The sequence below is a fragment of the Gymnoscopelus microlampas genome, assembly GCF_963454915.1.
Source record: "Gymnoscopelus microlampas genome assembly, chromosome: 12".
Taxonomy (NCBI): domain Eukaryota; kingdom Metazoa; phylum Chordata; class Actinopteri; order Myctophiformes; family Myctophidae; genus Gymnoscopelus; species Gymnoscopelus microlampas.
In genome coordinates this window covers 46,970,096-46,995,236 of record NC_139949.1, presented here as the reverse complement: position 1 = coordinate 46,995,236, position 25,141 = coordinate 46,970,096, and the positions used below count along the sequence as shown (strand labels likewise).

General features: G+C 42.9%; 2 protein-coding genes across 2 annotated transcripts in view; both read right to left on the bottom strand.

Moving 5' to 3' along the window:
* Positions 1 to 25,141, bottom strand: part of LOC311057769 (nicotinamide N-methyltransferase-like) — a 344,908-nt gene that overhangs the window by 53,964 nt on the left and 265,803 nt on the right. The window lies entirely within an intron of this gene.
* The window catches only part of LOC311057760 (short transient receptor potential channel 4-like), an 82,713-nt gene continuing 75,696 nt past the window's right edge, over positions 18,125 to 25,141 (bottom strand). The window contains exons 10-15 of the mRNA XM_084074812.1: positions 24,765 to 24,886; positions 23,963 to 24,158; positions 22,995 to 23,189; positions 22,103 to 22,144; positions 21,578 to 21,667; positions 18,125 to 19,577 (exon numbers count right to left, since the gene is read on the bottom strand). Of these exons, the coding sequence (XP_083930938.1) occupies positions 18,900 to 19,577; positions 21,578 to 21,667; positions 22,103 to 22,144; positions 22,995 to 23,189; positions 23,963 to 24,158; positions 24,765 to 24,886 (1,323 nt within the window). The 3' untranslated portion in view covers positions 18,125 to 18,899. The remainder of the gene's footprint in view (positions 19,578 to 21,577; positions 21,668 to 22,102; positions 22,145 to 22,994; positions 23,190 to 23,962; positions 24,159 to 24,764; positions 24,887 to 25,141) is intronic.

Genomic DNA, 25,141 nt, shown 5'->3' with positions numbered 1-25,141 from the left:
TCTCCTCAGAAAAGGGATGCTAGGTTTTGAGTGGTTATGGTAAAAAGAAAATCACATAAAGATTTGGCGGACCCCCTGTAGTAACTCTGAGGACCCCCTAGGGGTCCCGGACCCCCTGTTGAAGACCCCTGCTGTGCCCTTTTTTCAAAAGGGCACTTCTGGTCAAGAGGGCAAAGGGCAGGTGCTCTAGCACCACCTAGAGTCTATCTGTGCACGTCCCTGCCAAGACAGGATTCGCAGACGGCGCTCATATTTTCACGTTCGTGGGGAGCATCGCACCGTTCAGACTTGATTTTGTGAACAAAAACATGCTCCATGGGCCAGAGCCGCCGTGATAGTCGGTTGGTGACATCACTATCGCCATGGAGACGAGGCCTTTGTTTGTTATGAGAGACAGGCAGGTCCCGGAGCGGCTCGCCTTATTGGCTCTGTGAGCACGAGTTGCTCGCCGACGAAAGCCTTGATTTACGAGCAAAACAGCGCAGTGTGTCGTACTAGGGAGTAGTAGGAATAAGGCCAGTGGTCTGAAAAGTGGGTTACGGGGAACCGCAGGGGTCGTTGAAGGGGTTCCAGAGGGTCCCACAGCAAAATGAAGAACCCCTGAATTACTGTAGGCTGTAGTGTTTCTCAAAGTGGGGTCCGGGGACTCCCAGGGGGTCACCAGCTAGATGTGGTAATCATGTGTTATTACAGCATCACAATCATTTTAACCACTTTATCCATTTACAGTGGTGTAAAGTAACTAAGTACACTTACTCAAGTACTGTACTTAAGTACAATTTTGAGGTATTTTTTACTGTATTTCCAATTTTCAATACTTTTACTTCTACTCCACTACATCTCAGAGGCAAATATTGTACTTTTACTTTACTTTGCATACATAAATAATTACATTATAAAACATAGGTTAACCACTTTAGCCTTATTTAATACATAGGCTATTTGAAAATGGCAGATCTACAAGCTCACAACGCGTCGCGATGCTATTTTGAAACATTTTAGTACTTTTACTTTAGGTACTTTAAGTACATTTTGATACCAATACTTGTGTACTTTTACTCAAGTACATTTTGAATTCCGGACTTTTACTTGTGACAGAGTATTTCTATATTGCAGTATTGATACTTTTACTTCAGTAAAACATTTGAGTCCACCACTGGCCCAGGCACAAAACATTTTACGATGGGGGTCCATGGCCAAATATATATATATATATCAATTTGGGGGTCCTTGGCATAAACCGGTGCAGTACAGTGCAATCCACCTTCACAATAAACTTATGATCCCAGGAGATAACATGAGAACGTGTCAGGTTTACGAGGGATTACTCATCCCTCATAAAACCTGATTCTAACCTTCACCTAACAGGATGCAGGGTGTTTTTTATCACTTCTTTGAGCCTGATGAATCCCAGCTTCTCAAAGTGGGGTCCGGGGACCCCCAGGGGTCTTTGAGGGAGGTCCCCAGCAAAACGAGGAACACTTTAAAAACGAGGAACACTTTAATAAGCCAGCATTTATATTTTACAAGCGCCTCATGCTGCGACATGTTTGTGCATCTTGTGTAGATCTGGGGCGGCAGTGGCTCAGTGGTAGAGTGGCCGGCCGGTAGAACGGCCGGATAGGCAACCGTGAGGTTCCCAGTTCGATCCCGGCCTCCCCCCCAGAGTTAGTGTCGCAGTGTCCTTGAGCAAGACGCTGAACCCCTAATTGCTCCCAATGAGCAGGTTGGTGCCTTGCATGGTTTCCTCCACCATGTGTGTGTGAATGGGTGAATGCAATTAGACCCTCCAGAAAAATGTGATTATGCGATCGCAGAATTTACCGCATAATCAGCAAAATGGCGCATAATTATGCGGGGGTAATGTTTTTTCAAAAAGGCCGCATCGCATCGCATAATATGTGCTTCGCATCGCATATTTCTGCATATTTTGCAACTTTTAATATATTTTGCAACTTCCCGCAATTTCACCGCATAAAATTGCATATACAAAAACGCATATTTCATCGCAAAATCAAGGATTTTAGCCTGCATAATCAAGAGTTTTAGCCCGCATAATCAAGAGTTTTAGCCCGCATAATCAAGAGTTTTAGCCCGCATAATCAAGAGTTTTTGCCCAAGTTTTTCTGGAGGGTCTATGTAATGCACAATCTAAAGCGCTTTGGATAAAAGCGCTATACAAATGCACCATTTATCTGCTACAAAATTGTTGACGAAGCCTGACAAATCAAATCTCTTATGGGTCCCCCCCATGGGCACAGAATCCTTCCAAAATGGGGGTCCCCGGCCAAGTGCATCTCAAATTGAGGGTTCTTGACACGAAAATGTTTGAGAACCACTGAGATAAACGATGGCTGGTTGTTTGGGGGCGGGGGAATCCTTGTTTTTAATAGCACCCCATTAACCCATTAAGACCGGGAACGCATCTGTGTCATTTAAAATGTCTTTGGCTTTTAAAAGATAACAGATCTACAAGGCACTCGGTGCCACAATATGAGCTTGTAGATCTGCTATTTTTGAAAAATCGTGAAAACTTGTGCAAATCTTTGAATATATATATATTTTTAAAGCGAACATTTGTAACTCAAATCTTTGCTTCTGGGGGTCCCTGGAACAACATAATATTGAGATGGGGGTGGTCCGCCGACAAATACATCATTTTGTGGGTCCTTGACATGAAAAAGTTTGAGAACCACTCAGTGTTCATTTTGAAAGCAAATTTTGATTTAGTTTTAGTCGTAGTCTTTGGAATACAATTCCATTTAGTTGTAGTCATAGTTTAGTCACCTGAAATGTTTTAGTTTTTTGTCTAGTTTTAGTCGACTAAATATCATAAGATTATAGACGACTAAATCTACAGTTGATTTAGTCGACAACATTTTTTTGTGCGGTGGCTTAATTCTTCGTAATGGTTGATTTTACACTTGGTTGCATGCTGAAAATAGCAAGCAAAAATAATCTACAAGCACCCGAGCGCAACTAAACATAAAATGACTTGTCTTTTAGTTCTACTGGATCTCTTCTCCACTAGTCTCTCAGTAACATTTTAGTCTAGTTTTTATTTGTTGACAAAATTGTCAATATATTTAGTTTTAGTCATCGTAGTTTTAGTCATCCACTAGCTTACTTTTTATTTAGTTTTCGTCAGTGAAAAAAGGTAGTCGACAAACATTTTTCGTTCATTTTGTTAGTCGATGAAATCAACACTGGAACCACTGATATAGCAACATACGTTCTTTTTTTCAAAAAACTGTTAGGATTTAGAAGACATTTTGTAGAATGGGCCTCAGGCCTTAACGGGTTAAGATCCAGGAGCCTGCTGGTATCAGGAGAATCTGACAGTGTCTTGATGTTTTAACGTCTGACTCAAGATGCTTTATTTCACTTGTCACCTATTATTCATCGTATCCTATAATCTATCATTCTCATCTTATCCTCCCTTTCTTTCTTCCTTCCTTCAGGGTCTTCTTACAACATCCTCGATGGGTCTTTTTTAATGTTTTGTCTGCCATCGTGTCAGCTTTCCCACGCAAGAATTAAACCGGGGTTCGAATCCAGCTGTTTACACACACAGTCACGCATCGCACGCACACGCACACACACACACACACACACACACACACACACACACACACACACACACACACACACACACACACACACACACATATAGACACAGAGAGAGAGAGAGAGAGTGTAATTGTGTCTTCCTTTCTCCTGTCCTGTCTTGTCTTGTAAACTGTCTTTAGACCCCTTTTCTTTTTCTGTTTGTCCTTCAAACTGTTGTTTTGACAGAAGAAAGCTAGGAGACAGGAAACCCATGTAAGAGGAGAAAGGGAGACGCGTTCAGTCGTGACTGGAGTCGGATTCAAACTCTGGTTCCTCGCCCCCACTCGCCAAGGGGCATGTGGTCTGTGCTCTATAACTGACTATAAGCCACCAGACACCCCCCAATAAAGCACTTTATATACGGTTTGTTTTGACGTGTTTTTAGGATGGAATTTCACTTTAATTAGAGATGGCAGTAAAGGCCTGCCAAACAACCCCCCCCACCACCACAACACCCCCCCACCCCCCAGAGTCACTCCATCTGTTGTTGTTGTTCTGTCTGTATTAACTGTCCTATCTGCATCTGTATAGTGTCCTTGGGTGACCTGAAAGGCACTTAATACAGTTTATTACACGGCTTGGTTGAATGCTCGATTCTGATTGGTCAGTCATCGGTCATTATTTCTGGATAATGACCGCTGAGCTCAATAACGGACCGCTGTGTAATCAGAGACTCAGAACACCTGCTCATATCAACCTGCGCTGCTTGATTTTATGCTTTATCCAACATGACAGCCATGTAAACAAACAACCAATGTCATTTACAACTAAACGTTGCTCTCAAGAATGTTTTTGAAAACATTTGAAGTGAGAAATAGACAATGCAATAACCGAAAAGTCATTCTATTTGATCCACTACACTTCCTTGTTTATCGTGGCGCAACAACGGGGGAATACCACAACGCTCGCCCCAAAACATAGTCGCCCCGGGGCAAATCCGGCGGTATTACAGGCAAATCGGCAGTAAATAGAATGGGGGGCGAGTGTGTTTTGGGGCGAGTTTTTTTCCATTTCGTCATTTGTTTTTGCGAGGCGAACTTGTCCGCCCAGCCCAATACTTATGGAATACTTTCATTGCCGTAAGCAAGGAAATACTTTGTTTTGTTGTTACGTTTGGGTAAATGTATTTATGTATTTATTAAGTAGCCGTGTAAATGCGCCTCGGTGGTTAATCGCCCTGTCGGGCTTTAAATTTCAATAATGACTACCTCCCCATGCATTATCCCTTGCATATATCGTTGTCGGGCAGAAACCTCTTATATCCATTTAGTAACTTTTTTTTTCTCGTAAATGAACGGCCTACTTGATCATACTACAGTACATCGTCACACAAAAGCATAAAAAGTGGCAGATCGGCAAGTTCGAAACGTGGCGCGAAGCAACGCGTTTTGAGCTTGTCGATATGCTACTTTTGCTATTTTTTAATTTGAATCCTGGACATCCTGAGGTTTCCACCCGACAGAGACAATATCAAATGTTTATATGATATGTACTGTATGTACTGTATGTGTCTTGTTCAAAGTCGTCAGGCTGTATTATGAGTTGCTGGCTGGCTGGAATGATTATGTTTTTTTTAAAGTTTTTGTTGTAATTTGATGTGTCTGATAATCCCATGTGGGACGGGTCAAGAAATTATTCATTCATTCATTCACTAGTACTATAGTACTACTAGTACTACTACTAGTACTAGTACTACTACTAGTACTAGTAGTGCTATCATCATTTTCTGACAGCACATATATTTGTGATAGAGAGGAACACAAATCTTTACTTAAATTGTCTCTAACATTATCAATACAGTATAGGTCAGCTTTCCTTTTAGTGTTTATTATTGCATTGTTCTGAATCATGGAAAATGTCATTATTTGTATGAAAAGTGTTATACACACTGTTTTGTAGTATAAGTGTAACAAATAAACCCTTCTTGTGCCTTGATATTATAATCTGTCTGTACGTCCCTCTACAGTACATATTTCCAAAGTGCTTTATAGTGTATGTCATCAAAAGATGGCAGGCCAAGGACCCCTGATAGCTGAGAGAGAGATGAAGCACGGACCCCCCCCCCCACCACCACTACATATTGTATAAAATTGTGTTGCAGATTCAACTTTTTCATAGATTTCATAGATAGCTTCATAGACGTGTTTGACAGCACTATCATTGAGTTGTATTGGATTCATGTTAATGTGTATTTTCAGACAGTTAACCAACCCTCCATACTTAGAAAACTTGTACTTGGCCTGCTTTTCCCCCCCCTACACCAAACTTCAGATCTGCTATTTCCCTGAAGTGGGTAATGTATGTTTTATAATAATAATAATCAAAATCTACAAAGTAACTAGTAACTAAAGTTTTCAAATAATTGTAGTAGAATATTTGCCTCAGATGTAGTGGAGTAGAAGTAAAAGTACAGAAATACGCCAGTAAAGTAAAACTAAAAAACCCTCAAGACTTAAGTACAGTACTTGAGTACATGTACTTCACCACTGCCTTCTATGTCTATCCTCATCTCTACTCGGTGCCCTGAGACTGTGTGATGCACAGACACTCCTCTAAGGGAGAGAGGCTGTGATTCTGGGAGTACAAGCTCCTTTATCCATAGAGAGCACTCCCTCTAGTGGACGACACTTGTCAGTGCAATGTGTAATGTGACTTAAAGGAGTAGTTCACCCAAAAAAATGACTTATTTTCTATCAATTACTCACCCCATGAAGCATTGAATTCATGGAGATTTGTTTTTGTTTTTCTCGCATTCCTAAGGCAATAATTTGATTAATAACCAGCGGACAAGAGATTCTTTGAGTTTCCTACCGGAAATACACCCGGCCATCAAATTATTGGCTCAGGAATGTGTTAAAAACAAACAAATCTCAATGAATTCAATGCTTAATGGGGTGTGTTATTATTTTTTTTTGGGGTGAACTATTTATTTAAAGCATACTGTATCGTCTCTGTTGGGTGGAAACCTCGCATGACCCAAACTGTTCCTTTTCAGGATTAAAAAAAAAAAATAGCAGATCTAAAAGCTCAGATCTGCTACTTTCATGCTTTAGTCAGTGTGACGCTGTAGTATGATCATTCAGAGCCCCGTACGATCAAGTTGGTGTTAGTTTACGAAAAAACACAAAAAGTAATAATATGGAAATAAGAGGTTTCTGCCTGACAGCAACAATATAAATATTTGTAGTACCGCAGGTTGTCAGTGGTTGAGAGACAGACTTCCCAACATGCCATCTGTGGTCTGTGTCTGTGTTTTTTTGTGTTTTATCGTGCTAATTATTTAGTTAATTATGTGCGGGGGATTAATGTGTTTATGGGGGTTATTGTGTCATGGTGCTTTATGTGTGTGTGTGTGTGTGTGTGTGTGTGTGTGTGTGTGTGTGTGTGTGTGTTATATGAGGTGTGTAATGGCCACGTATCCGTGACAACAGAAGATTAGTTTTATTATGTATTATGAATGATGTATTTTATATGCTGTTATCAGGGCGTCCTTGAAAAAGAGAGCTTGCTCTCAATGGGCTTCCCTGAATAAATAAAGGAACAAGAAAGAAAGAAAGAGTTGATGTGGGCCCCCCCCCCCTCAATTCCATTTAGCCCTTCATGCCAGTTGGTTTAGTCACTGCCATACACAAACTAATACACTCAAAAGGACCACGATAAAAATAAGCGAAATCCTTTTTTGTGTTTTATTCTTTTGAGCGATGTGAAATATGTTCATTTTTGTCAATAAAAAACATCAATCAATCCTTTGGATCAGCAACTCACCGGACCAGCGCTTGGATGGAAGCCGTCAAGAGGACATCACCTCTACCGCTGGCTGGGTTACAGGAGAGGACTTGGCCTGAGTCAGGGGGCATCATGGGTGTGGCCATTCAACCCATCTAAGAAGAGGAGATGGGGGTACCTCCATCTCCTCCCCACCGTTCACCATCACACTGGGACATCAGAACACCTGGACCCGGAGGGAGTATGCAAGGCAGGCATCCGCCTCAGCACCCTTGTTTTGGACAGGTTCAAGGACTTATATTGTCATTCCATACAAGTACAGGACAAAATGTGTTATCCAGGTCCTGGTCATGGCAGAATAAATGACACCTAAACACTACATAAAACTTCTAATATAATACCTACAGTGCACATAAAGCAATTGCACTTGCCTCCCAAATATGCATGAATAGCAACAACAGCATTAAAAACAGTCTATGTATTCTTACAGATCTAGTGCAATGATCACAGTTCAAGGTCTAGAGTTCATAATAATTCTGCAGATACTCTGGATAAGTGGGTTATTGGAGGCAACTTCCAGCAGGGGGTCCCAAGCAAAAGTAAAAGTAGTTAATGTAGCATCACAATCATTTTAACCATTTATCCATTTATATGTTGGCTATTCAAAAATAGCACATTGTTGACACAGTATTCCATGCTGCGCTGCCAGCTTGTACGAAAATGTATTGAAATATTGAACTTTTGAATAATTAGCATTTTTTTTTACATAAACATTCTCTTCTGGGGGGGGGGGGGTCCCTGACACAAAATCTTTTCAAGTGGGGGTCCGCAGCCAAATACATATCAATTTGTGTCCTTGACACAAAAAAGTTCAAGAGAACTACTGACTAATACAACTCAGGCATATGGCAAGCTGCTGCCCCTCCTAGGAGGTGCGGTCAGGTGGCTCAGTCTCACCAACATGACAGCAGCGTTGACGTATGGCTCCTCCGGTGGTGGTCTAGGTCAGGACTTAGTGGCTTTAGTATGAGACTTTCCAGCATGCCTTGTTGCATGTCTGCTTGTTGTTTTATTGTGCTAATTATTCAGTTAAATATGTGTGAGGGAATGTGTTTATTGGGGGTTATTGTGTGTGATGGCGTTTATGTGTGTGTGTTATATGATGTGTTTAATGGCCACATACCTGTGATAACAGAGGGCTTAGTTGTTGTGGGCAGACTGGGCACCCATGCTCTTCTTCCATTTCCACCTTTATGGGAGTTGGTTTTGGTTCTTGGTGTTAAATAAAAGTGTTCCCATTAAAAAGTCGTTGTCATGGCGACTCCGTTGGATCAGCAAGCAAGCCACTGGGTTGTTACAATTATATTCTTGTTTCTTTTGTCTTTTGGGAAATCCTACAGATACCTTTCAACAAACAATAATACAAATTCTGTGCTTTTGTTCTCATATCAGCAGCTTCACAGTTCTCCAGGCTACAGCCTAGCAGCACAGCTGCTGATGTTATCTCATTAGCTGCTCGTTATCTCTCTTCCACCAACTCTCTACATCCCCTGCAACAGGGCTTCCCAAACTTTTTTTATCTCAAGACCCAAAAGAGAAAGTTGACAAGCGTATTGTGAGCATGTAGATCTGCTATGTTCTTTTTTTCATGTAATTTCTTTTTTTTTTTCTTTTAGAAAAATGAATTAGTATTGAATTTATGAAAAGAATCATCGCTTTTGTGGATTAAAATAATAATAATAATAAAAAACAAAACGTAGGAAGGGATATGTACTTGCGACCCACATACTGTAAATGGGTCCGCAACCCAAAAATGGGTACTGAGCCACAGCCACTGTTTGGGAACCACTGCCCTATGGCAGAGAGGTTCATTTTCATGTCAACGACCTCCATTTGAAAGGATTTTGTACCAGGAAAGAATATTTTGGTTGTTAGATCATATTTAGTACAGAATTAAACAGTGGCTGTTAGGCGGAGACGAAAGTGAAACCTATAATCTGAATAGTCATTCTTTCGCATTCTCTCATCGGGCTAACTTCACCATAATAGTGAAATTAACCGCTTTAAATCTCGTGTCCCTAGTTTAAGCACGTCATTTTAGGCAAATATGTTCACAAAAAACTCACAAAATGTTCAAAAATACAATGGGACAATGTGAGCTTGTAGATCAGCTATTTTTAGCGGTGCCAGCCGCTCTACACCTGACTATGTCCGTCCGTATGTCCGTTTGAGCCCAGGCGCTTTACACAGCTATAACTCCAGTTCGCATGCCAGCAAGTCCAAATTTGGTATGTGGACTTAGACCACCAATAGGGACGAGCATTGATTGCTGAAGCCCCGCCCCGCCCTATTATAGCGCCACCAGGAGGCCACTACACTTGACTATGTCCCTCCGTATGTCCGTTTGTCCGTTATGTCCGTTTGAGCCCGGATGTCCGTTTGAGCACGGGCTTTAAACAGCTATAACTCCAGTTCGCAGCATGCCAGCAAGTCCAAATTTGGTATGTGTACTTACACCACCAATTGGGACGAGCATTGATTGCTGAAGCCCCGCCCCGCCCTATTATAGCGCCACCAGGAGGCCACTGGCTTTAAACAGCACTTTACACAGCTATAACTGCAGTGCGCATGCCAGCAAGTCCACATTTGGTATGTGGACTTACACCACCAATTGGGACGAGCATTGATCGCTGAAGCCCCGCCCCGCCCTATTATAGCGCCACCAGGAGGCCACTGGCTTTAAACAGCGTTTTACACAGCTATAACTCCAGTTCGCAGCATGCCAGCAAGTCCAAATTTGGTATGTGGACTTAGACCACCAATAGGGACGAGCATTGATTGCTGAAGCCCCGCCCCGCCCTATTATAGCGCCACCAGGAGGCCACTGGCTTTAAACAGCTATAACTCCAGTTTGCAGCATATGCCACCAAGTCCAACTAATACCACCAATAGGGACCAACTGTAATTACATAAGCCCCGCCCCCTCTGTCTTCCCATTGGCTGGGCTTTAAACAGCCATAACTCCAGTTCACAGCATGCTACTGAGTACAAATTTGGTACGTGGACTCAGACCACCAATAGGGACGAACTGAAATGTAGCAAGCCCCGCCCCCTCTGTCTTCCTATTGGCTGGGCTTTAAACAGCCATAAGTCCACTTTGCAGCATGCTACCAAATACACATTTACCACGTGAACTTTGACCACCAATAGGGACAAGATTTAATTGCTGAAGCCCCGCCCCCTCTGTATTGCCATTGGCTGGGCTACAAACAGCCATAACTCCAGTTAGCAGCATGCCACCAAGTCCGAATTTGGTTTGTGGACTTACACCACCACTAGGGACGAGCATTAATTGCTGAAGCCCCGCCCCGCCCTATTATAGCGCCACCAGGAGGCCACTCATCAAAGGCACCGCTTCCTTCACACAGGGTGCGATTTTTGGATTTAAGGATAAACTGTTCCTCATTTAGCTGGGGACCCCCTGGAACTCCCTCAAGGACCCCTGAGTGTTCCCGGACCCCACTTTGAGAACAAATGCCCTATAAGGATGCTCTGCTTGCCACTTTGTGCCTTGTTGCATATCTGGTAATTAAATCACTTCAGCTGCATAGTGAACTCAATCACCGTGCTGATGGGTGGTAGACATACTTACCCTTTTATCTTGATGTTCTCACTATCAGCCATGCATGTGTTCACATCATCATGTTGAAATGTGTGAGCTGAGGAGAAACAGACTATCCTACTATAGATACGCTTCAAACACTTATCTGGCTGAGATAAGCTAAGCTTGACAGTTTATTAATCATATAATGCAAAGTCATCTAAAATCCCTTTAGGCAATTAGGCGATTGATGCTGATAAACGTTGATAAAAGTTTCACATACAAACACAGGACTGATGTTATCTCGTTAGCTGCTCGTTATCTCTCTTCCACCAACTCTAACTACACCCCCTGCAGCAGGGCTTCCCAAACTTTTTATCTCAAGACCTAAAAGAGAAAGTTGACAAGCGTATTGTGAGCATGTAGATCTGCTATTTTCTTTTTTTCATGTAATTGTTTTTTTTTTCTTTTACAAAAATGAATTAGTATTGAATTTATGAAAAGAATCATCGCTTTTGTGGATTAAAATAATAATAATAATAAAAAACAAAACGTAGGAAGGGATATGTACTTGCGACCCACATACTGTAAATGGGTCCGCAACCCAAAAATGGGTACTGAGCCACAGCCACTGTTTGGGAACCACTGCCCTATGGCAGAGAGGTTCATTTTCATGTCAACGACCTCCATTTGAAAGGATTTTGTACCAGGAAAGAATATTTTGGTTGTTAGATCATATTTAGTACAGAATTAAACAGTGGCTGTTAGGCGGAGACGAAAGTGAAACCTATAATCTGAATAGTCATTCTTTCGCATTCTCTCATCGGGCTGACTTCACCATAATAGTGAAATTAACCGCTTTAAATCTCGTGTCCCTAGTTTAAGCACGTCATTTTAGGCAAATATGTTCACAAAAAACTCACAAAATGTTCAAAAATACAATGGGACAATGTGAGCTTGTAGATCAGCTATTTTTAGCGGTGCCAGCCGCTCTACACCTGACTATGTCCGTCCGTATGTCCGTTTGAGCCCAGGCGCTTTACACAGCTATAACTCCAGTTCGCATGCCAGCAAGTCCAAATTTGGTATGTGGACTTAGACCACCAATAGGGACGAGCATTGATTGCTGAAGCCCCGCCCCGCCCTATTATAGCGCCACCAGGAGGCCACTACACTTGACTATGTCCCTCCGTATGTCCGTTTGTCCGTTATGTCCGTTTGAGCCCGGATGTCCGTTTGAGCACGGGCTTTAAACAGCTATAACTCCAGTTCGCAGCATGCCAGCAAGTCCAAATTTGGTATGTGTACTTACACCACCAATTGGGACGAGCATTGATTGCTGAAGCCCCGCCCCGCCCTATTATAGCGCCACCAGGAGGCCACTGGCTTTAAACAGCACTTTACACAGCTATAACTGCAGTGCGCATGCCAGCAAGTCCACATTTGGTATGTGGACTTACACCACCAATTGGGACGAGCATTGATCGCTGAAGCCCCGCCCCGCCCTATTATAGCGCCACCAGGAGGCCACTGGCTTTAAACAGCGTTTTACACAGCTATAACTCCAGTTCGCAGCATGCCAGCAAGTCCAAATTTGGTATGTGGACTTAGACCACCAATAGGGACGAGCATTGATTGCTGAAGCCCCGCCCCGCCCTATTATAGCGCCACCAGGAGGCCACTGGCTTTAAACAGCTATAACTCCAGTTTGCAGCATATGCCACCAAGTCCAACTAATACCACCAATAGGGACCAACTGTAATTACATAAGCCCCGCCCCCTCTGTCTTCCCATTGGCTGGGCTTTAAACAGCCATAACTCCAGTTCACAGCATGCTACTGAGTACAAATTTGGTACGTGGACTCAGACCACCAATAGGGACGAACTGAAATGTAGCAAGCCCCGCCCCCTCTGTCTTCCTATTGGCTGGGCTTTAAACAGCCATAAGTCCACTTTGCAGCATGCTACCAAATACACATTTACCACGTGAACTTTGACCACCAATAGGGACAAGATTTAATTGCTGAAGCCCCGCCCCCTCTGTATTGCCATTGGCTGGGCTACAAACAGCCATAACTCCAGTTAGCAGCATGCCACCAAGTCCGAATTTGGTTTGTGGACTTACACCACCACTAGGGACGAGCATTAATTGCTGAAGCCCCGCCCCGCCCTATTATAGCGCCACCAGGAGGCCACTCATCAAAGGCACCGCTTCCTTCACACAGGGTGCGATTTTTGGATTTAAGGATAAACTGTTCCTCATTTAGCTGGGGACCCCCTGGAACTCCCTCAAGGACCCCTGAGTGTTCCCGGACCCCACTTTGAGAACAAATGCCCTATAAGGATGCTCTGCTTGCCACTTTGTGCCTTGTTGCATATCTGGTAATTAAATCACTTCAGCTGCATAGTGAACTCAATCACCGTGCTGATGGGTGGTAGACATACTTACCCTTTTATCTTGATGTTCTCACTATCAGCCATGCATGTGTTCACATCATCATGTTGAAATGTGTGAGCTGAGGAGAAACAGACTATCCTACTATAGATACGCTTCAAACACTTATCTGGCTGAGATAAGCTAAGCTTGACAGTTTATTAATCATATAATGCAAAGTCATCTAAAATCCCTTTAGGCAATTAGGCGATTGATGCTGATAAACGTTGATAAAAGTTTCACATACAAACACAGGACACTATTTTTGTAAAACAACTCACACATGCATACCCGTAATGGGGATGATCTTTATCGAAATCCTCTGCACCCCACACACACACACACACACACACACACACACACACACACACATGCACATTTTATGAATGCCATTTTCATAATATTTTGCCATTTTTCCAACCCCTAAACCTGACCTCTAAATGTCTGATCCTAATCCCAACCCCCACCTGAATCTTCTTCTAATAGTAAAGGTATCTCTAAAAATCTTTTTTCAACCATGAGACGACCATTTTTCGTGTGAGGACCAGTAAAATGGTCCTCACGTCTATTTCTCATATTCTACTATACTTGTGGGGACATTTGGTCCTCACAAGTAAAGTAACACACACACACACAAGCAGACGCACGCACACGCACATGCACACACACACACACACACACACACACACACACACACACACACACACACACACACACACACACACACACACACACACACACACACACACACACACACACTGTCTGTCTAGCCTGCAGTGGGCCGTAGGCTGAAATAAAAAATGCAGTAAAAGTCATCATGAATTATTTGATTCAACCTATAACCCTTCAACTCAACTGTGAGAGCTTTGCTCTCTCTGACCACTACACTAGGGACTCCAGTCCACACAAGGTCACAGGTTGGGTCATGTTGTACTGCCAGTGCTTCACTTCTGTTTGCTTCTCACGCAAACCCTCACGCCTCGGATCACATGAACATTCATTTATTCTAGCTTCATCACCACAAGGGTCTCATGGTGAGGGAGTAAGTCACTCAAAGTAGGAAGGTTTCTATAGGAAATGTTTTAATAGTTTTAGTCTTTTTAAACTAATACAAATTCAAGGAATGCCATGAAATATAAACAAAAGTTTGCTTTGAATGAGTATCTTTCTCTTCTTCGACGGTGGCTGAGGCATTGCTGCGTGCAGATAGGATGCTACTGGCAGCAGCCCTACTGAAGCCAACATGCTGTGTTGCTTACCGTGTAGCCCAGGGGTCTTCAACAGGGGGTCCGGGACCCCTACGGGGGTCCTCAGAGTTACTACAGGGGGTCCCCCAAATATTTGTTTAATAGGATTTTTTTTTGCATTAACCACTTGAACCCTAGCATCTCTTTTCTGAGGAGAACTTTAGCCAAAAATAGCAGATCTAAAAGCTCGTAGAGCTTGTAGATCTGCTACTTTTAGCAAAGGGGTATAGGTGTACAGCGAGAAAAAGAGCAGACCTAATTTAAAACAAAAAGTTATATAGAGGGGGTCCCTGCTTCCTCTCTCTCTCAGCTAGGGGGTCCCTGGCCTGAAAACGTTGGAGACCCCTGGTGTAGCCTATAGATGCGAGGAGTGAGGATACATTTTCACACTCATTTGTAAACCTGTTATGCAAACAAGACATTTGGGTACTTGGCTCGTGAATCGAGGGGGGGGGGGGGTGGGGGGGGTGCACTGTACCGTGCCATAATTGCGTGTGAAAACTTTACCGGTGGAACGCCGTGGTAGGCCTACTCTGTGTGGCCCCCATGACACCACTGGTCCCAGGTACGATTCAAGGGCCAGGCCAGCAATGTGTCCATGTGTGTGCCTGAGCAAAACTCTTCAGCCCTAATTGCTCCCTGAGCGCCGTAGCATGTCGTTCACAGCTCCTAGTAATTATAGGATGAGTAAATGCAGAGGACAAATTTCATGTATGTGCGAATATACAGTGACAAAAAAATAGCACCTCAAGGAGTGGGGAGCAAATTATTATTAATTAATTATAACTGCAAGTAACTGAATTGAGACTGCCTTTAATATTGAGACAGCACATGTCAGTTATGCTTCTTGCTGGTTAAAATTGCAGATGAAGCAGAAAGCAGCCAATCATAGATGGACTGTTGTCTTTGTCTCTGTTGCAAATCATTTGTCATCCGATATCTTTGTGACTTTAGAAAGTAACATGCTGAGGACTCCATGCAGGTGGATTGGAGCGCTGAGCGCTGAGGGGATTGCAATTGCCTGAATGAATTCCAGCCGTACTTCAAAGTGTTTTCGGTAGTCAGTCTAAATTGGAGACTAATTTAGCCACAGGAGACCAGTGAATGCAATTACTACCTTGTAGAACAGAAGCACGCGCTTTTCAATTCTTTATCCTTCCAGCTCCCTTCTTGCATCTTGCAGGCACCGACACATGTAGAGAGACACACACACACACACACGCACACACACGCACACATTTCAGTCCTATCATTGTACTTCACAATATTACATGTGGGACATGTGTTGCTGTCAGGCAGAAACCTCTTATCTCCATATTCTAACCGTTTGTTTTTCGTAAATTAACTCCCTACTTGATCATACTACAGCGTCACACAAAAGCATCAAAAGTAGCAGATCAACAAGCTCGAAACGCGTATTTGAATCCTGAAAAGTAACGATTATGGACATAATGAAGATTCCTACTGACAGATACGCTGTGTTAAAGTCTTAGCCATTTGTTTTAAAGCAAAAACTATTTACTCCGATCTGTGCTTCTGGGGGTCCCTGGAACAACATATTTTGAGATTTGTTCCAGGACTGAGAACAATCTCTCCAAACAGGAGGGTACATTTGTGAGCAAGGCTAAGGGCTGTAGAACACTCTAATTAATCATCTGTTAATGTGTGGCAAATCAACCCACGCAACCAAGGAACCAGCAGAGGACACAGACGAATGATCTGAGATGTTATGGAGTTGCTTATGGACAGAAACAAGTGTGTACTGTCAGATAACACATGTTCCTACTGTATGTGAGATAGGAGAAACGGCAGAGATTAGAGAGGGAAGAGTCTAAATAAAAGAGAATGAGTGGGTGTGAATACATTATTGTGTTACAGCAGTTTAATCATTGTACTTAGAGGTTTCCCAGTGGCGACTCTCAGCTGTCTCTTGATTCCACATGAAATACAGAGAGCTTCTTCCTTTGTTGAATATTTCATCCATCTTTTGCCTGGAGTAATACACATCTTATCTATACAGGCCAGCGAATGGAGAAGAAAAAACAAATAGCTTAAGTAAGAAGCTAAGAAGCTAAGAAACTAAAATGATCCTTTTGAAATATTTCCCTTGACCCCTATTCTGGGGGAAATATTCAGTGGAAAAATAGCCGATCTACAAGCTCACAGCGCGTTGCCTTGCTTGCATTGTGAGCTTGTAGATCAGTTATTTTTGCCGCATGTTTGGGTTGTGTATAGTTACCTTGCCACGAAACAAAAAAGTTATTGCTGCATTGAGTAGAATCCGGGTTTTCTTCCTAATGACCGGATCTTCAAATAGTAAAATCAACAGGAAGCTGACATTTCTATTAAAAAAACAAACAGTACTGGGTTTAGTGATGTTCTACAGTATTGTCAATTTCTAATCAATGGGAGCAAGTCTTTTTGATTTCTTGCCCACCTTTGGAGTTACATCATGGCAAGGTATCTACACAACCCAAACCTCTACCAAAGTGTCCTTACCCTTTAACACCAGAATAGGGCCCATTCAGTCATAAGGCCACCAGTCCCAACTTCTTACTTTATTTGCAGATGGAGTTTCATGCACCTACAGCATATGCCTAGAATTTAGAATGAGAACAATCCAGGCATTTTAGCGGACGCTCTTATTCAAAGCGACTCACAAAGTGCAAGATCAGAATAAGTGGCGTCATGAACCCAATTCAAACAAACTACAGCGTAAGAGGTTGAGTAAATAGGGTGCGAATAAAAGAAAAAACAATGGAATGCTACAAAGTAACTAGGATAACCAGGTAAACATCAAACCTAGCATGTGCCTAAACAACATACCTGTACCTCTAAATCTAAATAACATATTTAGTATCTGTGGACTAGCAAACAAGCATACATATTATGTAAATAACACATATAGCATTATGTGAACAAGTAACTAAACGTTAATGTCTGAAATATCTTAGTTGACGTGATGCACTCTATATCTCCCACAGTAATCAACAGACTCAAGCCAGGTCACATTGTGCTATACGCTAGAGGATGTTTCATGAACAAACCGATAAATGTATGAGCATACTGTCAGGCGTGTGAGAATAACATTCCCATATTTCTTTTGCATAGAACAAACTATTACAGGTAATTTGCTGCATTGGCAAAACTTCACACGCAAGTTGTTGAGATAATGTGTGCCAGTGAAAAGTGCTTCGACAGACAAGAAGAGTAAAGGTCGTTACAGACGGGGAGCGGAGGACACGAGCTTTACCGCTCAGATCATTGTTGTTTTGTCCTCCTGCGTGTAGCGGGAGAAAAAAAGCTCATCACAATCCAGCTCTTGCCGCCTGCTCTCGTTTGCACAAACGAGCACAAGAACGAAAATGTCACGGGACCGCACCCGCTCACCTCACCGCCCCTCAACTTCGCGGCGCGTCCCAAGTAATCGTCCGCCTCTCATTGAAAATGTATTACATAGGCGCGTCGGCCGCTCCCTGTCTGAAACAACCCTAAGGCAGGGATGTGGATCTACAGACATAGTACAATGCATCTATTGCTCTTCATTGCTAAGCCTACAGCGAGAGGAGGAATACAGATAAAGAGAGACAGAGAGATATGTGGGGGAGGGAGGGTAAGGGAGATGAAGAGGAGAGAAGAACAAAACAACAGCAGTGAGTTTCAGAAAGTTGCTCTTTTCCAGTTGTTGGAACGAAAAAAATATAATCCATGATGATATACCAAACATCTGGATGGATCCATAAGTTGCTCGCGCCCAGAGAGCTCTGCAACGGACCAGAAGCAGCCAGTACGTACCAGTGACAACTATGGATCTGAACCAGAGAGAGTCACAACTTTGTTGGTCATACAGCTTTATTTATAATGCACGAGCCTGCGACCTGCGTCCAAACCGAAAGCCTCCCTGAGTCTTCAAAGATCAGCCTCAAAAGCCAATCATTTGTAAGCATTTTAAGCAAAACAAACAAATCACCAACAACAAAAATAGAAACAAAACGATATCCCAAGCAGCTCTCCTTACATGATCCTCTTTGATTGTCAGTTTCCTTGTATACGGAATTTGTCGTCATCCTGAGCCAGCCATAGCTACGTTGTCTTTACCCTCACTGTCCATATTCACACGGCAGCCACTGCGCTCATAATGTGATGCGAGTACTTTTTCCACTACTGGTAATGTGAGTACCTTTTCCACCGCTGCATACGTCACACACGGGGTGGGGTTTCCCACCCCGTGTGTGACGTATGAGCAAAACAGCCAACGGCATGAATATGGCCAGCTGCGCCCCTACGTTTCCTCTCTGGCCGAACCAGGGGAACCTCCACTCCCTGCCGATTCAAAGCGGAGAAAACTCTCTTTTTCCTCCTCCTCGATGTCCTTGTCTCTGTCCTCCTCCTCCCTGTGGTCCTCCAATGTCCCTGATCCAACAACAATGGCGTCTCCGTCCTCCGCCTCTCCGTCCAGCGGTCTCTCTCGGTCCTCTTTAGCCCTATAATCGGCTTGGTGTTTCTTCTTGTCCCGCGCGTGTGTTTCCGAGGGCCCGGACTCATCCGTTATATCCCCAGATAAAAAGTGCACGTTCACGGACTGCTTCCCCGCTGCACTGGTACCTGTAGCTCCGGATCCCTCGTCCTCGGAGGGCTGGCTCGGAGCCATGAGTCCGTTAGCCAGACGGTTGAAGGCCGCCTCGGGGGGCCGCGGCGAAGCGGTGGCCCCGCCCCCTTGCTTGAGGATAGACTTGGTGACGGCGAACAGGCTGAGTTTGCTTTTTTTCACCGGCCGGCCGCCTCCGGCTGACGAGGGCGGCGAGGTGAGGACTTTGAGCGAGGAGTTGGGGTACGCCAAGCTCGACTCCCCGGAGCTCCCGCTGGCGTTGGCCGCCGCCGCCTGCAGGGCGGGCGGCTTGCCCGACTTCATCATGCCCATGACCTCGTAGCGGAAACTGGAGATGTCTTGCTTCAGCTCCTGCAGAGAGAGAGAGAGAGAGAGAGAGAGAGAGAGAGAGAGAAGAGAGAAGAGAGAAGAGAGAGAGAGAGAGAGAGAGAGAGAGAGAGAGAGAGATAGAGAGAGAGAGAGAGGGAGAGGAGAGAGAGAGAGGAGAGAGAGAGTAGTGAGTTTTAAGGATAAATAGGATCAGATACCAATTTCAGAGGGAAACTCAGTGCTGTTCAGAGGTGGAAAAAGTATTAACTAATGATCTTTTTTCCTTTTTTCCTCCCAATTTAGCTGTTATGCCAATTCCTAAATTCCCCATGCACACTTGTGTGTTGTCACTGCTGTTGTACCCTACTGTCTGTCTGTGGGTTTTATAAATATTGGCCCAATGAAAGGCATTAGAGACTAAATAACTACATTGAGATCCATTGGAAAATAGGTAATTCCTTTAATTTTCTAAAAAGTAACGGTTTTGGGCATAGAAGATTTCCACACGACACACTGGATCTAAGAGAAACTTTTAATGACAAAGAAAAAAAAGAAGAAAAAAAACAAATCCATTGATTAGTAAACTGAGTCAAACTGCTCAGAGGGAAAAAAAGAGCAATTTTAAGGCTCACGTAGAATGAGGATTGACTGACCAATTTCATTTAATGAAATGTAATCAAATTTAATTGGTAATTTTCCATCAAGATAATGAGACTGGAGCGCTGCCTGAACCTCCAATCCTCCAAAGCTATAAATGGAAACAATTTGCATGAGTTGTCTGGCATCAAGGCATGTTAAGTGTTGTAATCTGAAGACTCAACTCTTCAGACTACAGTTTAGTGCCCGTAGCACTCGCCCTGGCCTTGACGACCTTGCAGGCTTATGCAAATTTAGATAGATTTAGATCCCTAAATTGTAAATGAAAGTGAATTCTATTTGCAAAAACATTACACTTGGCTGTGTTTTCTTTCCCACTTACATTTTAAAAGAAAAGATTTGTTTAATGTTAGGGCAGTGTATCTCATCAATGGAGGAATATATGTCTACATTGTGTTGAAATAAACTAAAACAATCTGATTGTGTGCATCAATTTATTTATATTTTATTGCAATCTTCTTTCATGACAGAACCAGGTCCCAATTCATTTTCAATGGTGGAGACCCCACTTTCCCCCGGATTCATAAAGAACACTCATGTACTATATACTGACATTATGAAATGTATTTAGCATTCTCGTTAAACGTTTGGTGTAGATGGAAAAAGGAAATGATTAAGTATAGACTCCTGGGGTATATAGGGTTGAAGTAGTTACCCACTAAAACCACTGAAAACCAGTTGTGTTTGTACAGCCGCTCGCCCAAGCCGTATGCACCGCGGTGGATTCAAACCCTTAGCCTTGGCAGTGGTGGACACACCTAAATAAATCCAAGCAAATGCAAATGACCTCGCTGCCATTTCTCGTCTACGTCGGCGCTCAACCATCTCTATGAGTAAAGGAATGCAATATTATGCCAACCAGGAAGAGCACGTGGAAGTGACACTGAGCACAAACCATACAAAACCATGGCGATGACATACACAAACTTCCTCCCTGCGTCCATTTATAACCACATGAAACCTAGCGTCCCTATTCTGGGAGAACAAATTAACCTGGCTCCAGGACATAGTTTAACAATGTATCAATCGAGCGGTAAAAAACACAATGTTTCGGCCTTTGCGGTCTTCGTCAGGTGTAATGTTGGTATTCACTACTTGTTTTGAGTTGCTTGGTGGATTGCATGATTGCACTCTCCCACAGTTTTTTGGGGCGCTACCCATACATTTAGCTCTGTAGCTCATACCATGAATGTCCGATCTATACAAGCTGTTCCTCGTTGTAAAGGTAACTCATCAACGATATGGTATTATTAAAGGGGAGAAATAATCGACCAAAGTTAAGTTTCCAAACTTTTTGTGGGCAGTTCATTTTTGTAAAAAAAAAACACACACATGAGATAAATCAAAGTGGTTATTTCATACAGTCGTCTATGGACAAAACTCACCTTAAAGTTCTCTTCAGTCAGGCCCTCCTCTGTCTTGGCATCTCGGATCATAGCAGCCACGTACCGTTTCACCAGGTTCCTCAGTACCTCCTATACAACAACAACGCTTTTAATAATAGATAGAAACATCCTTGCTGTACACACACACACGCACACACACACGCACACGCACATGCACGCACACACACACACGCACACGCACACACACACACACACACACACACACACACACACACCATCAAAAGATCAAAAGCCAAAGAGATCGATTTCATTCAGCGAGTTCCAGACACCTGTGGGTATTCACGGGGATGAGACGCTCGCTCAATGCAATAAAAGTCATTGGTCTTTGTAATACCGGCAGGTCTGTTATGTTCGCCAGTAAAATGAACTGATCTGCCGAACAAAAGTTCAGACAAAGCTATCAGACACCGTGGCGTGACATGAATCATGCACACACACGTTTTCCCCTGGAGAAAGTAATCGCCCTCTCAAGGACACACAATACATGAAAGTGATCCCATTCACCTGATACTGATGATTGATCCTCAGATTCTCAGCCGCACGCCTCTACGGAGATGCAAGAGAGATGTAAAGAGAAAGAGAGGAAGGGAGGGAGATGATGAGAGAAGAAAGAGATTGAAAGATATTGAAGGTGAGGGAGAGAGAGAGAGAGAGAAAAAAAGAACATTTGTATTTTGTAATACATCTCATAGTTTGACATAATATATATATATATATATATATATATATATATATATAGATATAATCGTCTTTGTCGGGATGAACCTCATTATTATGTCCAAAACTGTAACTTTTCAGGATTCAAATTCAGAAACAGCAAAAGTAGCAGATCTACAAGCTCAAAACGCGTCGCTTCGCGCCGTGTTTCGAGCTTGTAGATCTGCTACTTTTGATGCTTTTGTGTGTGACGCTGTAGTATGATCAAGTATGGTGTTAATTTACGGAAAAAAATAAAAAATAAAAAACATTAAAATATGGAGATAAGAGGTTTCTGACCGACAGCAATGATTTTTATTGCGGTATTCGCCTACATAGGACAGGGGGGCCCTATGCTATGTAAACACAGGAAAAATTACTGTCTGTCACGGCAGGAAAAAAATGGAGGTTTGAGTTTTATAGTAATGTTGGTATCTTCAGCAGTGTTGATTTCGTCGACTAAAACTATGACAAAAAGGGATTTTTGAAAAATCACTGGCACAAAATATTTTTGAGATGGTCCGCAGCCAAATACATATCATTTTGGGGGTCCTTGACATGAAAAGGTTTGAGAACCACTGGTGTAGACGCTCGACAAAAATAGTCAGCAACGACATTCAGGCTCTAATTGTACAAAACGGACAACATTTCATACTTAAAGCAGTCTTACTGTACTGTTACTGTTTAGGTGTTTACTTACTCCGAGTGCTCCAAAGGTCTCGGGTCGTTTGGATCGGGTTCTCTTGCACACCTGCTTCTTGATCCAGCAGATCAGGTACCAGGCGGATTTGGGGCTGGGGACGATGTTGAACGGTGACGGCAGGGTGCCCCCTTCCTCGAAATAACTCATCCACAGCTTGGTCCTGGCAAACTTCCACTCGATGTCCGCATGGTCCTGGAAGAACAACGTGAGGAGCATTTTGGGGAACTAGCCATAACTGTGTGCAGATACGTGTGTAAGCGGAGTGAATCACCTTCGCCTGCCAACCCTGGAACAACATATTTTCAGGGTCCACGGCCAAATACATATAATTTTGGAGGTCCTTGACATGAAAAAGTTTGAGAACCACTGATTATAGCAATACAATTTTTTTTCCCCAAAAAAACTGTTAGGATTTAGAAGACATTGTAGAATCCCCAGAAGCAAAGATTTGTATAATATATAGTATAGTATATATATATTCAAACTAAAGATTTTCAAAAGAAATCACGATACAAAAACTTTTTTTTTTAACCCATTGGAACTGTCATTTTTAGATTTGAGCTAAAAAGCATTATTTTACACTTTGGGCTATTCAAAAATAGCAGATCTACAAGCTCATAGCGCGGCACCGAGTGCCGCGCTACGAGCTTGTAGATCTGCTATTTTTGAAAAATCGTGAAAATGTGTGCAAATCTTTGAATACATATATTTTTAAAGCGAACATTTTTCACTCAAATCTTTACTTCTGGGGGGTCCCTGGAACTAAATATTTTGATGGGGGTCCGCGGCCAAATACATATCATTTTGGGGGTCCTTGACATGAAAAAGATTGAGCACCACTGATAGAGAAACATACGTTTTTCAGAAAACTGTTGAGATTTAGGAGACATGTAGAATCGGCTTCAGGTCTCAATGGGTTAATAACCAAAGAAATGTTCAAATGAATGGGCTTAAAGAGTTCTTACGGCGATGTGCTGGTAGGAGTTGTTCATCATGGCGATGAGCATGTTGAGCAGGACCACCAGAGAGATGATGTTGTAGGTGCCGAACATGGTGGCGCCCACAAACTCGGTGAACTGGTGGTCGGCGTCCACGTTGGTCACGTACAGGCTGATGAGACCGAAGATGGACCAGAACAGAGACTGTAGGGTCTCAAACAGCCTGAGAAGGAGGAGGAGGGGGAGGACAGGAGGTTATAGAGATATACGGTAACTCTTTACTTAAAGTTCGCGCCTATAATGCATTATAATCACATTTATAATGCGCTTATAAGGCATTACAACACTCATTATAGATGTTATTTATTTATTTATTATACAGCATCACAATCATTTTAACCCCTTTAATCCATATATCCATACGTTGGCTATTCAAAAATAGCAAATGTTCTTAGAAGAACCCATGCTACAGTAGTTTTTAAAAACGTTCGAGGCAGTTAATTTTTATTTTGGACCCAGACACACACACACACACACACACACACACACACACACACACACACACACACACACACACACACACACACACACACACACACACACACACACACACACACACACACACACACAGAGAACTCAATTACACGCACACATGCTTCTACTCAATTAAAACCACATAAATCGCTCTAGTGAACAGAAGCTTGCAAACACAGACAGACGGACAGACAGACAGACAGACGGACGGACAGACAGGCAGACAGACAGACAGACAGACAGACAGACATACAGACAGACAGACAGACAGACACTGCGGATGTGACACACTCACGTGGAGAATGCATTGTTCTGCTCCACACAGCGGATGCCTTTACATTTGCCCTTCTCATCCGCAGCTTTGGTCTCATAGTAGAAGTACAGCTGGTTCAACCCGTTGGCAAACGCCAGCAGAACCTGCAACCAGAGGATAAAAACAGTGGTTCTCAATCTGTGGGTTTAAGGACTTTTAAGATCTTTTTAATACCTAAAAAAAGAGAATGAAAAAAAAGAAGAAAAAGACCATTACTGCATCAAAAGTGATCATAAAAATTGGTCAAACATTGGCCAAATTCTAAAATAATAGAAGAAAGATGCAAACATTGTGAAAATAGCCGATCTACACGCTCATAATGCTCACACTGAAAATGTGTGTGTGTGCATGTGAGCCTG